Source organism: Palaemon carinicauda, chromosome 10, assembly GCF_036898095.1.
Source record: "Palaemon carinicauda isolate YSFRI2023 chromosome 10, ASM3689809v2, whole genome shotgun sequence".
NCBI lineage: Eukaryota > Metazoa > Arthropoda > Malacostraca > Decapoda > Palaemonidae > Palaemon > Palaemon carinicauda.
The window spans coordinates 130627326-130641673 of record NC_090734.1 but is presented as its reverse complement, the minus strand read 5'-3'; the positions used below and the strand labels follow the sequence as shown (position 1 = coordinate 130641673).

The 14348-nt window shown below is 42.8% G+C and overlaps 1 protein-coding gene and 1 non-coding gene across 11 annotated transcripts in view; both read right to left on the bottom strand.

Moving 5' to 3' along the window:
* Window positions 1-14348, bottom strand: part of unc79 (UNC-79 domain-containing protein) — a 184657-nt gene that overhangs the window by 102487 nt on the left and 67822 nt on the right. For all 10 annotated transcript variants that reach the window (XM_068381893.1, XM_068381896.1, XM_068381901.1 and 7 more), the window contains 3 exons: window positions 13559-13726; window positions 7015-7129; window positions 3711-3889 (listed from right to left, as the gene is read on the bottom strand). In XM_068381893.1, coding sequence (XP_068237994.1) covers window positions 3711-3889; window positions 7015-7129; window positions 13559-13726 — 462 coding nt within the window. The remainder of the gene's footprint in view (window positions 1-3710; window positions 3890-7014; window positions 7130-13558; window positions 13727-14348) is intronic.
* LOC137648961 (5S ribosomal RNA) lies at window positions 9338-9456 on the bottom strand. The gene has a single exon (XR_011045769.1). It is a non-coding gene; the product is annotated as a 5S ribosomal RNA (ribosomal RNA).

Below are 14348 nucleotides of genomic sequence, written 5' to 3'. Positions count from 1 at the left end.
CTGAACGTCCACAACCACCTCCGAGAGTAGCATAACATCAACGTGCGACTGGCAACCCACACTGGGTCGCACCGGTGGAGGAACCATCTCAACTGGCGGACGTGAGTAGGATACCTCAGCGTCAACAGGGCGTACAACCAACCGGTAGGAAGGTCGTTGGCAAGAAGGGTCTTCTCCGTAAAAAATCCTCTATCAAGGACTAAGCTTGGACTGCATGTCTTGCAACAAAGCCCAAGGTCTATGGGAGCAGGTGTGGCAACAGACGGGGTTAGCGACTGAAGCGGAACCATTTACCCTCCCTGGAAGCATGTTATGCTTAAATAAAAGTCCATAGGAGGCTAAGCAGCTTAAGGCTCCTCTCCAAATGACAGAGTCCTCAAGGGAATATCAGAAGGAGGGAGAACAGCACTTTCTCATCTACAGGAACCATATCCGAGAAAAGCTAGGTTCTCTCAGTGAGGGTTTCACTGGTGCAAAAGCAGCAGACCAGAAGGCAACGTCATGAAACTGCTTGACAGTCTGTGAACTGTCAAAAACTGAACTGTCAACCACAACAGGAGCGTGAGGACATACAGCACTGGTGTATAAGTAGCAGACCAGAAGGCAACGTCATGTAACTGTATGACAGTTTGTGAGTTGGCAACAACCAAAGTTGTGTGGGGAAGCCTCAACTCCTGACTGACTAGTTTGCTGCTGGCGAGTGGCGGTAACCACAGTGTGTTGCGGAGGCTGACACACCGTGTCAAAACACGGCAGCTTGTGGTAGCTCACGCACGGCAACGGAGTGCTCTGTGTGTGGGAGTCATCATACATCTGGCAGGGTTGACTGTGCATGGGTGGAGGAGCTCTCACAACAAGAGTGTGAGAGCAGGAAGCCATGCCGGGCACACAACCGTGGGAGGTGTAGGCCCACGGGTGCATCGTCAACCTTCTCCGCAGTCGGAGTGTGGGAGCTGGCAACAACAAAAGCAGAGTGCTGGTGCGTGGGAGGGGCTGCGGTGGGTTGAGGAGCATGCGGTATGGTATGCGGAGCATGCTGTAAGGTATGCGGAGCATGCTGCATGGTATGCGGAGCATGCTGTAAGGTATGCAGAGCATGCTGCATGGGCTGCGGAGAATGCCGCATAGTGCTGGAACCCGGCAGCTCTACAGAACCTTCCACTGCTGATGCGGTAGCTCACGCATGTTAGCAGATGGTGCAGCAAGAACATGCGTCTGGCAGGGTGGACTGCGCATCGGTGGTGGAGCTCTCACAGGTGGAGGGTGGGAGCAGGCAGCCGCAGTATCTGCTGAGCGCACAACCTCGGCGGGTTGTAGGTTAACAGGTGCATTGTCAACCTTCCAGCATGATACTCCTGCATGAAGGAGCATGCTGAGACTGTATAGTCTGCAGCATGGACCACAAGGGTCTATGAAAGACAACAACAAACGGAGCTACTGTCCGTTGTGACTGAGGGTCTAAAACAGCTGGTGCGGCAACAGACGGAGTTACTGCCTGTTGCGGTACCACCTTGCCTCTCTTGGGAGGTGTGCAGTTGTCGTACTGCAGCGAGTCCGAACTGACCCAGTGGCTACACCTAGGCCGTTGGACTTGCGCGGAAGGGACCGACTTGCACTTAAAAGCTGCAAGATTTGGTCCATGGTTTCTGCGAGAAACCTCTTCCGCAGACGAGGAATAAATGGGCTCTCTCGTCTTTGTGTGGGTGGGGTGATCACGTCGGCAACGTGTGTAGATACACCCGAAACCACGGAGGGAAACGTCTGTTCGTCGATCAAGGCCTGTGGAACCCATAAGTCCTTCGACATTACTTCTCCCCTGGGCTTGGGAGCTTGTAAGAGGTATCGGACTAGGTGAACAACTGGCACGAACAGACGAACCCTCGAACGCAACACTGTAACACTTTGCGCATATCACTTTATCACTTTTGATTTTCTGTTTGCACTTATTTCACTGAACTCGAAACTTTAAGTGGTTTGTACCTGAAACACGCAATCCTATCCTTCATTAAAAGGTAGTAATTGCGAAAACAGTATTACAATGTAACAGAAAAACATAATGAAAGATAAAGAATTCAGTGGCTGGAAAAGAGACTAAACACTAGATCAAATAAACTACGTTTAAAATCTCTCACCGCATAAAGCCTGGGAACAAGAATAAAACTCTAGAAACGTTTTACCTTCTTCCCCTATAGCGACTAGGGAGAAGAGCAAAAAACGAGAACAACGTTACCCGCTTGAACGAAACGTTTATCCTCCTCTCTCTCCCTCCGTCTCTATCTCTCTCTCTCTCTCTCTTGACTTAGAACCTGAGAGATGAGCCCAATTATATATATCGTTAAAACATATATTTGTTAAAGGAAAGAAACTGAAAGGTTTCCCAAATAAAAAATTCCTTTATTAGAATTAAAACCATTTAAGCTAAGAAAGAATGAACGAAACGCTAGAATCGGTTTACTCTTACTGCAACGTGAAACCGTGAAATACTCTCTCTCTATCGTAACGATAGAGCGCAAGTTGAACGTTCTGAACGTCAACAACTGCGGAGACTAAACAAAACGTTAGTTCAACTTTGAAAACAGTACGAGACTATCAAAGAAATTCTTTCAAAAACATAAAATTAAAATAGCATAAATTCTTAACAGGAAAAACGATATGACGGGCTCAATGTTAATTAACTTCGGTTCCAAGTAAGGACCGCCTACTATTAGGAAAGGTCGCATATAAACAAACATAAAAATTAATTTTTATAAGTTTATAATAAATGGAAAGTTAATCGAAGAGGCCTATAAATGGCGGAGAGATATAAAATAAATCTATAACTTTGTTAAGCAAAATTACCAAAAACCTAAACACACTTCCGTCTAAGGGAAGGGTGGGTCATAAAAAGTGAAAGAGAGTCTATACTCTCTTCGACACCAACACTTCCGTCTAAGGGAAGGGTCGGCCATTTAAAAGTGAAAGAGAGTCCATACTCTCTTCGTCACCATAATTAAATCAAATTAATTCCAAAAGCTTGCTAAGCTAATGATAAAGCTTCCTGAATAGCGAAGGCTAAACTCTAGAGCAAATACATCACCAAATCGTGAACAATAACTCCAGAATCAACAGCGTATCCAAGTAGGTCTAGCCGGTGGCACGACAGAGGAAAAATTGAGTTCTTGTTGACAAGAAGTACTTGAGTACCTGCTCACAGATGGCGCTGTTGTGTACACCCCCACCTGTATAGCGATCGCTGGCGTATCCCGACCGTGGATTTCTGTCGGGCAACAGAGTTGACAGCTACATGATCATCGGGTAAGATTGATATTGAAAACTATTTGTTCATTACTTACACAAGAAATTTTATTATTTACCCAAAATTTCAAATTAAGAAGATTAATAAATTCTCGCACCCTTTCCAGGTAGGGTAATGAACAAAGAATCATAAATATCAGTGATTTTACTTGCATTTTCTGTACTTGAAAGCAAATGCATGAGGACGCGCAAGATGAAGTCTTTCAAAATCAACAAACTCGCTGGTCCTTCGTTCTGATTTTCACATAGCCTCGTCATGAATCACTTCACTGCTTTCATTTTGTTTAGCGTACTTTTGTTGATAGTAATTAATAGTTGACAAAAGACAGTATGCAAAAGTTACAAGAAACTAAAGATAGTATACAAAGTTTAATAAGAGGAAATAAGAAAATAAATAAGATACACAACTGACTTACGAGTAAAGTCGTGTAGATAACCTGAAGGTGGGAGGGTAACTCTTCCAGTTTAAATTTGAACTTGCCCTGGGAGGTAATCCAAAAGGAATCTGAGTCTTCATCATCCTGCTGCGTTGTGTCAATTGGCTCGTCGTCCTCTCCAACGACACTTGGTTTGGCGACATTAGCTGTTGCATTAGCTAGAAAGATATCAGGGTTTGTAACTAAAATACTGTGAAGGAAAATGATTGCCAGAATGTGTTTTATAATACACGTGAGTTTTTATTACCTTTGAGAAGGCAAATGCACACTTTTTCTGAATATCTATGGCGCATTCTTCTAACACAAAATTAATAAATGTCTACCTTATAAATGATATGCACTTAATGGCTTAATCATTCCTGCCTAGCCAATGCAAAAATGTCAAATTACAGAACTGTATCATATTTACATAAATATGATCTTATTAACATTCACATGATTATTTTCAAGCACGTACAATCCTTTTTACGATTATTTTCATATACAACCAAGAAGAAAAAAGGGATTTTGACGAAGGAAAAATCTATTTCTGGGGAGAGACCAGTGATGCCTGGTGAAAAATCCTTTCTACCTTTTCTGATATAAATCTTCCAAATATACCAGAGAAAAATAAAAGCATGGAATGCAGAGGTTACTACCCTCGCGCGAGCACCTCGTGAGTGTCGTGTATACATCAGGGGAGTGTGAAAACCACTATTCACAGGCTGTCTTCCAACTCCTTCATCAAAGGGAAGGGCCGTAACAAAGACCCCAGAAACCACACTTGTACCACGCCACCGTCACCCACACGAACGCCTTCTAGGTCATCCTTCTGTTTTGGACTTTAATACTAGACTCACCTGATCTTCTACAAACATGTATATGAGCACCAAGTGAGTATGAAAATAAAATGTTTTACTATTGAAATTCCATTTATTTCTATGAGCCTCCCCTGATGTTTATATTGCTTTTTTTTCTGTCACTGTGGTTATATAAAGATATATCGGCCCCCTTCCTAACTGAGAGAAGTGTTTACTGTATTTTGTCTTCACTGTTGGACTTTTTAGTAAGGAGGACAATGCCTCACTGTTCCTCTCATGGAAATTATGTTCAAGTTCAAGTGTTTATGGAACTGGAGAATATACACTGCACGGTAGTAAGCTTCTACGTAATAAACAGAATGACTGATGTTTGATTCTCAAACAGCCGATGAGAGAAGTGACTGTTTGTTCATGGTGGAGAGAATAGCTGTTTATTGTGGAGTTGATAACGATAAGATACACCAATACTTATTTATCAGTTAAGTTTTGTTACAGATGTTTAAATATCTTAACCCTTTTACCCCCAAAGGACGTACTGGTACGTTTCACAAAACCCATCCCTTTAGCCCAATGGACGTACCGGTACGTCCTTGCAAAAAAATGCTATAAAAAATTTTTTTTCATATTTTTGATAATTTTTTGGAAAAATTCAGGCATTTTCCAAGAGAATAAGACCAACCTGACCTCTCTATGACAAAAATTAAGGCTGTTAGAGCAATTTAAAAAATATATACTGCAAAATGTGCTGGGAAAAAAATAACCCCTTGGGGGTTAAGGGTTGGAAATTTCCAAAGAGCCTGGGGGTAAAAGGGTTAACTCATTTAACTTGATTTGTTATTCTCTGAAGGCCAGAGAGGCTTTGCTTGTAGGCGGCAAGACTTACCTGCACACTTGCTTACACTGACTTTAGACTTCCATAGGTGGGTCAAGTGGTCAAAATTACATAATGTTCCTTCAGTAGGGGTTGTGAATGCTCATTACACCTTACAGATTCGATTTTCTCTTGTACGTTACATCATTCTGATGCTAAACCATCACAGTTCAGTATCCCTAGTTGCTCTTTGAGACATTCAGATTGTGAAGCAAAATATCGAGTAGGTAGTCTGGATCCTGACATCCCTCCTCTCACAAAAGAAAGTGCTCTTAACTTTATTTTCAATTTGGTAGTTGGTATTTCATATCGTAGAATCTCTTAACTTTTTATAGTTTACTTATGACATATTTGTTTTTGACGTTGTTAATACTTTATATACTGTATGACATGTCTGTTTTGACGTTAGTTACTTATTTTAGAATGATTTATTGTTAATTTGTTCTCTTCATTTATTTATTTCCTTATTTCCTTTCCTCACTGGGCTATTTTTCCCTATTGGGTCCCCTGGGCTTATAGCATCTTGCTTTTCCAACTAGGGTTGTAGCTTGGATAGTAATAATAATAATAATAATAATTGTTGTTGGTAATGTATCAGCTAAAGCTAGTCAATTGCACCATGTTCTAAAATAAAGTGCGTTTTCATTGGCTTGCAAGCTCAGTCACTAGCCCATCATAGGTTTACATTGGTTGGGTAAATACTAACACTCGAGCCTTTATTACCGTTATGAGTCTTACTAGGAAGGAGACAAAGTTTATAGTGGGTTATTCATATTCAGTGAAGAAATATAATTAAAAATAATAAAAGTTTAATATACAAACTTAAGGGGTACTCAGTAGAGCGCAGACCTCTGCAATGGCAGCTTCTTCCTCAACTTTTTGCTCAACCTTGACCTTGACCTTTGACCTTAACATGTATTAATTGGCGTGGATTTTCATATACTCACATATGAACCAAGTTTGAAGTGTCTGCGACAATGATGTCCAAACTTATGGCTGATTGCGTGAATTGGACATTTTGCATGGCCATGACCTTGACCTTTAACATTGATCTTCCAAACTTTAATCATTTCTAGCTTTTTACATAACAGCTAATCCCAACAATTTTCATTACTCTACGATTAAAATTGTGGCCAGGAAGCTGTTCACAAACACACAAACAAAACACACACACAAAGAAACACACAAACAAGGGCAAAAACATAACCTCCTTCCAACTTTGTTGACGGAGGTGAGGATGGGAGCACTGCCACCTCAGACTTTGACTTTACTACTGCCTAACTAGTTCAGGCTTTATCGAATTGGTAATTTAACGCCATTAATTCATTTTGTGGTAGCTCAGAAAAGCATTTAGTACCGATTCACAATAATATCTCAAGTTTAACCTACTCTGTTGCAAAACCTAGCCTTACTCCTCAGCTGGTCAACTAAGCTCATATTTTGGCGACACAAAAGGAGATAGTTTATGGGTAAAACAATCAGTTCTTTCCATTTTTCAGTGAATCTGAAGATTATAAGCTATGCAGTGAGTAATTATTTAAATCTTTTCTTCATTTGTTGAACTGACCATACGTATAAAATCTTTCTTTAATTTCTTACATCATATACATACCTACATCCTCTTCAGTTAAGGTGACAGCTCGAGCCACAGCTTTCACAACATGTTCCTGAGGCATATTTGCTGCAATGTCCAGTTCCCCTACAGTTTCCACTGTTGCAGTGACAATCTGTGGATAAAATATGCAAAAATATAAGTCATGGGTGTATTAAAGGTTCCATATTTCTTGAGACACAACTAAAATATGTAAGACTTCAATTCCACTCAATTCATTTGAAATGGTATGTAAAATGTTATTTTTATAATAAAATAAATTTTTGAATATACTTACCCGGTGATTATATAAGCTGCAACTCTGTTGCTCGACAGAAAACTCTACATTAAAAATCCGCCAGCGATCGCTATGCAGGTAGGGGGTGTACTACAACAGCGCCATCTGTCGTGCAGGTACTCAGTACTCAATGTAAACACAGAACTCAATTTTCTCCTCGGTCCACTGGGTCTCTATTGGGGAGGAAGGGAGGGTCCTTTAATATATAATCACCGGGTAAGTATATTCAAAAATTTATTTTATTATAAAAATAACATTTTTCAATATTAAACTTAGCCGGTGATTATATAAGCTGATTCACACCCAGGGGGGTGGGTAGAGACCAGCAATAATTGTTTACATTATTATGAGCTAAGGATTTTTTATTTCATTTTAGCAGTTATTCAAAATAACAAACATAAAACAAATAAGTACCTGGTAAGGAAGTCGACTTGAACAATTACTCTGCCTTTTTAAGTACGTCTTCCTTACGGAGCCTCGCGATCCTCTTAGGATGCTGAGCGACCCCTAGGAGCTGAAGTATCAAGGGTTGCAACCCATACTACAGGACCTCATCAAAACCTCTAATCTAGGCGCTTCTCAAGAAAAGAATTTGACCACCCGCCAAATCAACCAGGATGCGAAAGGCTTCTTAGCCTTCCGGACAACCCAAAAACAACAATAAAAAACATTTCAAGAGAAAGATTAAAAAGGTTATGGAATTAGGGAATTGTAGTGGTTGAGCCCTCACCCATTACTGCACTCGCTGCTACGAATGGTCCCAGAGTGTAGCAGTTCTCGTAAAGAGACTGGACATTCTTAAGATAAAAAGACGCGAACACTGACTTGCTTTTCCAATAGGTTGCGTCGATTATACTTTGCAGAGATCTATTTTGTTTAAAGGCCACGGAAGTTGCGACAGCTCTAACTTCGTGTGTCCTTACCTTCAGCAAAGCTTGGTCTTCCTCATTCAGATGGGAATGAGCTTCTCGTATTAACAGTCTGATAAAATAAGATAAAGCATTCTTTGACATAGGCAAAGATGGTTTCTTAACTGAACACCATAAAGCTTCAGACGGGCCTCGTAAAGGTTTAGTTCGTTTTAAATAGAACTTAAGAGCTCTTACAGGGCATAAGACTCTTTCTAGTTCATTTCCAACCATACGATAAGTTTGGAATATTGAACGATATTGGCCAAGGCCGAGCAGGCAGCTCGTTTTTGGCTAGAAAACCAAGTTGTAGAACATGTAGCCATTTCGGATGAGAATCCGATGTTCTTGCTGAAGGCGTGAATCTCACTGACTCTTTTAGCTGTGGCTAAGCATACCAGGAAAAGAGTCTTTAAGGTGAGATCTTTCAGGGAGGCTGATTGTAGCGGTTCGAATCTGTCTGACATAAGGAATCTTAGTACCACGTCTAAATTCCAACCAGGTGTAACCAAACGACGCTCCTTCGTGGTCTCAAAAGACTTAAGGAGGTCCTGTAGATCTTTATTGTTGGGAAGATCTAAGCCTCTGTGACGGAAGACTGATGCCAACATGCTTCTGTAACCCTTGATAGTGGGAGCTGAAAGAGATCGTTCTTTCCTCAGAAGTAAGAGGAAGTCAGCTATTTAAGTTACAGAGGTACTGGTCGAGGATACGGATACTGACTTGCACCAGTTTCGAAAGATTTCCCACTTCGATTGGTAGACTCTAAGGGTGGATGTTCTCCTTGCTCTAGCAATCGCTCTGGCTGCCTCCTTCGAAAAGCCTCTAGCTCTCGAGAGTCTTTCGATAGTCTGAAGGCAGTCAGACGAAGAGCGTGGAGGCCTTGGTGTACCTTCTTTACGTGTGGCTGACGTAGAAGGTCCACCCTTAGGGGAAGTGTTCTGGGAACGTCTACTAGCCATCGAAGTACCTCGGTGAACCATTCTCTCGCGGGCCAGAGGGAAGCAACTAGCGTCAACCTTGTCCCTTCGTGAGAGGCGAACTTCTGCAGTACCTTGTTGACACACTTGAACGGAGGGAATGCATATAGATCTAGATGTGACCAATCTAGGAGAAAGGCATCTATATGAACTGCTAATGCCAACAGCATCTGGTGTTCCCAGGCGGTCACCCATCCAATTACTGACCAGACCCAACGTTGCTTAACTTCGCTGATCGGACGAGAAGCGGTGTTTTTAACGTGGTAAGGCCGTTGACTGCTGGGTCCGGGATTGGAGAGCAAAATATTGGGAGCCTCTTGGTCATCGAGGTTGCGAAGAGATCTATGGTTGGCTGGCCCCAGGTGGCCCAAAGTCTCTTGCATACATCCTTGTGGAGGGTCCATTCTGTTGGAATTATTTGTCCCTTCCGACTGAGACACTCTGCCAAGACATTCAAGTTGCCTTGGATGAACCTCGTTACTAGTGATATGTCTAGACCTTTTGACCAGGTGAGGAGGTCCCTTGCGATCTCGTACAACGTCAGAGAGTAGGTCCCTCCTTGCTTGGAGATGTACGCCAAAGCCGTGGTGTTGCCCGAGTTCACCTCCACCACTTTGCCTTGAAGGATAGACCTGAAGCTTTTCCAGGCCAGACGTACTGCCAGTAGCTCCTTGCAGTTGAAATGCATTGTCCTTTGACTCGAGTTCCATAATCCCGAGCATTCCCGACCGTCTAATGTCGCACCCCAGCCTACGTCCGATGCGTCCGAGAAGAGAACGTGGTTGGGAGTCTGAACAGTCAGGGGAAGACCCTCTCTTAGGTTGATATAGTCCTTTCACCAAGTCAGACAAGACTTTATCTTTTCGGAAACCGGGATCGAGACCACTTCTAGCGTCTTGTCCTTTTTCCAGTGAAAAGCTAGATGGTATAGAAGAGGACGGAGGTGTAGTCTTCCTAGTGACACAAATTGATCCACGGATGACAGCGTCCCTACCAGACTCATCCACAGCCTGACTGAGCAGCGTTCCTTCTTCAGCATCTTCTGGATGGATAGCAGGGCTGGGGGCTGATCGTCTTGTTCAGCAACGTCCTCATCAGAGGGTTCCTCATCCGAAACTGATGAGGAAACGGCAACGGAGTGGGCAACGTCTGACTCGTTGAATCCGGTCGCACTGTGGATGCGTGACGGAGCCGGACGCAAAATCATGGAACTGCTGCACAGTCTGTGAACTGTCAACAACCATGGGTGCGCGAGGAAGTACAGCGTCAACCCGAAACTGTCTAGACCGTCTGGGTTGTGCAGTCAACACCCTACCGGGTTGCTGAGGTTGACGCACTGCGTCACAACAAGTCACCTCTGCTGGTTGTTGAACGTCCTGAACGCCAACAACCACCTCCGAGCGTCGCTTAACGCCAACGTTCGGCTGGCAACCCACACTGGGTCGCATCGGTGGAGGAACCACCTCAACTGGCAGACGCGAGTAGGTTACCTCAGCGTCAACAGGGCGCACAACCGACCGGTTGGAAGGTTGTTGGCCAGAAGGTTCTTCTCCGCATTTAAGTCCTCTATCAAGGACGCAAGCTTGGACTGCATGTCTTGCAGCAAAGCCCATTTAGGGTCTACGGGAGCAGGTGTGGCAACAGACGGGGTTAGCGACTGAGGCGGAACCGTTTACCATCCCTGAAAGCTTTGTTATGCGTGACATAATAGTACAGCAAAACTTCAAAGGCTCGACAACAGCTGAGAAGTTGACCTGTAAACAACTTGGAGCGTCTCCTGGCTAGGCGCCAGGGAGAGTCTACCAGAATTGAGAAGTCTATCTGGGCAGAGGCATGAACTCCCAAGCCGAGAACTTCTCTCGTGTCATATCAGACTCTCGCTCTATAAACCAGTTTAAAAGAAGGGAAAGCAAAGGCTGTATCCCCCAAACTCCTCCTGGTGAAAAAACCAGTCGCCTAGCCAACGTAACGCTCTCTAGGAGAGCGAGAGAGCACTAGCTTAATAACAACGGCTTCGAAGTAGCTAGGCCTAGTGTAAGTTCTGACGTTTAGGCGAACGAGGAGCAGCAGTTACAAGATCCGGACGAAGATCCTTAAAAAAAATCATCATGATTTAATTAAAGTCCATAGTAGGCTAAGCAGCTTAAGGCTCCTCTCCATCTGACAGAGTCCTCAAGGGAATATCAGTAGGAGGGAGAACAGCAACTTCCTCATCTACAGGAACCTTGTCCGATAAAAGCTGAGTCTCTCACTGGTGCATTAGTAGCGGACCAGAACGCAACGTCATGTAACTGCTTGACAGTCTGTGAACTGTCAACAACTGAACTGTCAACCACAACAGGTGCGTGAGGACATACAGCGTCCACTCGAGACTGCTTTGACTGCCTAGACTGAGCAGTCAAAATAACTCTAGAATGCGGAGGTTGACGCACCGCGTCAAAACAAAACAACTTATAACTGTTGTTGTACCTCGCGAAGGTTCCGTGCGTCGCTGAACGTCAACATGCGGCTGGCAGGGTACACTGGAACGCATGGGTGGCGGGACTCTCTCAGCTGGAGTGCGGCAGAAGGTCGCCTCAGCGTCCACAGGACGCACAACCGTGGTTGGTTGTAGGCTAGAGGTTGGTGCAGTGTCAACCTTCTCCGCACGAAAGTCCTGCATCAATGACGTTAACTGAGACTGCATGGTCTGCAGCAAAGACCACTTAGGGTCTACAGGAGCAGGTGCGGCAACAGACGGTGTGACTGCCTGATGCGGTACCGCTTTGCCTCTCTTAGGAGGTGAGCAGTCGTCGGAAGACTGCAGCGAGTCCGAACTGACCCAGTGGCTACAACTGGGCCGTTGGACTTGCGCGGAAGGGACCGACTTGCGCTTAAGAAGCCGCGAGACCTTGGTCCATGGTTTCTTACGAGAAACCTCTTCCGCAGACGAGGAATAAATGGGCTCTCTCGTCTTTGTGTGGGTGGGGCGATCTTGGGTAGATACGCCCGAAACCACGGAGGGAACGTCTGTTCGCTGATTAAAGCCTCTCGAACCCTTTGGTCGTACGACATTGCTTCTCCCCTAGGCTTGGGAGCTTGCAAGAGGTCCCGGACTGGGAGGACGACAGGCACGAACAGACGAACCCTCGGACGCAACACTGCAACACTTTGCGCACTGTAACACTTGCGTATATCACTTTATCACTTCGATTTTCTGTTTTGCACTTATTTCTACCTGAAACACGCAATTCTACCCTTCATTAAAAGGTAGTTCATCTTTGAAAACAGTATGAAGACTATCAAAGAAAATCTTTCATAAAATATTACATTTAAAAAGTTTTAATTCCTTAGCTCTATAAAAGCTAATTACAATATAAAGGGCTCAACGTTGATTAACTTCGGTTTCCAAGTTAGGACCGCCTACTCTTAGGAAAGTTCTATATAAACAAAACATTAAAATTATTTTATATGTTTATAATAAATGGAAAGTTAATCGAAGAGGCCTAATAAAGGCGGAGAGATAAATATATAGAGGAAAATTTATAACGTGATATATTTACTAAAAGCCTAAACATACTTCCGTCTAAGGGAAGGGTCGGCCATTTAAAAGTGAAAGAAAGTCCATACTATCTTTGCACCATAATTAAATCTATCCAAAACGAGTTCAAGTTTTGAGATGAAGATAAAACACCTGCATAGCGAAAGCTCAAAACTAGAATAGTGTACTTCACCAATAGTTGTGAAAACAAATCCAGTTAGCACAGCGAATTAGTAGGTCTTGCCGGTAGCCCGACAGAGAGAAAATTGAGTTCTGTGTTTACATTGAGTACTGAGTACCTGCACGACAGATGGCGCTGTTGTAGTACACCCCCTACCTGCATAGCGATCGCTGGCGGATTTTTAACGTAGAGTTTTCTATCGAGCAACAGAGTTGCAGCTTATATAATCACCGGCTAAGTTTAATATTGAAAAATATTTGTTTGAATTTGGAAACATACTATAACACTATTCCACAAAGACATTACATTACAGTATACTGTAATGAATATTATCAATATTCATTACAGTATACTGTAATGAATATTATCAATATTTTATATACGAGAGACAAGTAACAAAAATGCTTGAAAGATCACAGAAAGTACGATTGTTCAATCAAGTCTAGTACACCAATTAATTTATCAGTGCACAAAAATATTTGTTTCAATAAAATTCTATATGAATAATGCATAACAAATCACCATTGCTTTTCATTTTGAAATGCTTTGTTGATGATAAAAATCCATTTAGAATTTACTACCATAGCAACACTATTATAAAATTTAAATGAACCAAGAGGTCAATAATGCAATAGCTGATTTGAGGCTTTCAAAATTCCAAGAAATGCAGATACGTACCTGGGGCATATTAGCCATCATTGACATAAGGCCCCCTTCCTTAGTTGGAGGTGGAGGCCAGGGTTTAGGTGAATGCCCAGTGCTTCCAGTCTGATTATCTTGGGATGATAACTCGGGACTCTTGTTAACCTGTGACGACTCTACTTCTGGTGGAATAATATCTGCAACCTACAGATAAAACAAATAGTCTGTTTATGTTCACATTTTGTAGAGAAGAAAGGAGTAAATTATACAGTTATCTGAATGACTTTTAAACAGATATTCATTTTTTTTTTATCCTTCATAACCTATATCACGCAAATAACAATAACCTTTCAGAAAGAAATGTATGCTGGCCCAACCCTGGGGGCATACATCGTAACTTTACAGACATGACAAACTTATAAGAGTTTGTATTTTTCCTAACATACAAACCCAAATTCTTTACTAAAGGAGACATTCTAGCGTGAGCTGGAAAATACGGCAGAAAACCTTAACAAGGTCGTTAACGACTGGTCCGGTAGTCATCCACCTGTTAGGGGTGGGGGACTGCTGGTCGGTAGCTACTGAATACCTACAATTGAATTCTAGCCGTATTTTCCATCTCGCACTAGAATATCTCCTATAGTAAAGAACGAGGGTTTGTATTTAGTGTAGGAAGAAATCAATATTAAGAAGCCATCCCTACAAGAAGTGACAAATGGCACCCGAGTCATCCGTAGAGGAAGCAGTTATGGTAACAAAACTAAACTGGCCCATATAAAAACCAGGTATAGGAAGTTGCTAATTGAAGATAATCCTTCATAAGGAA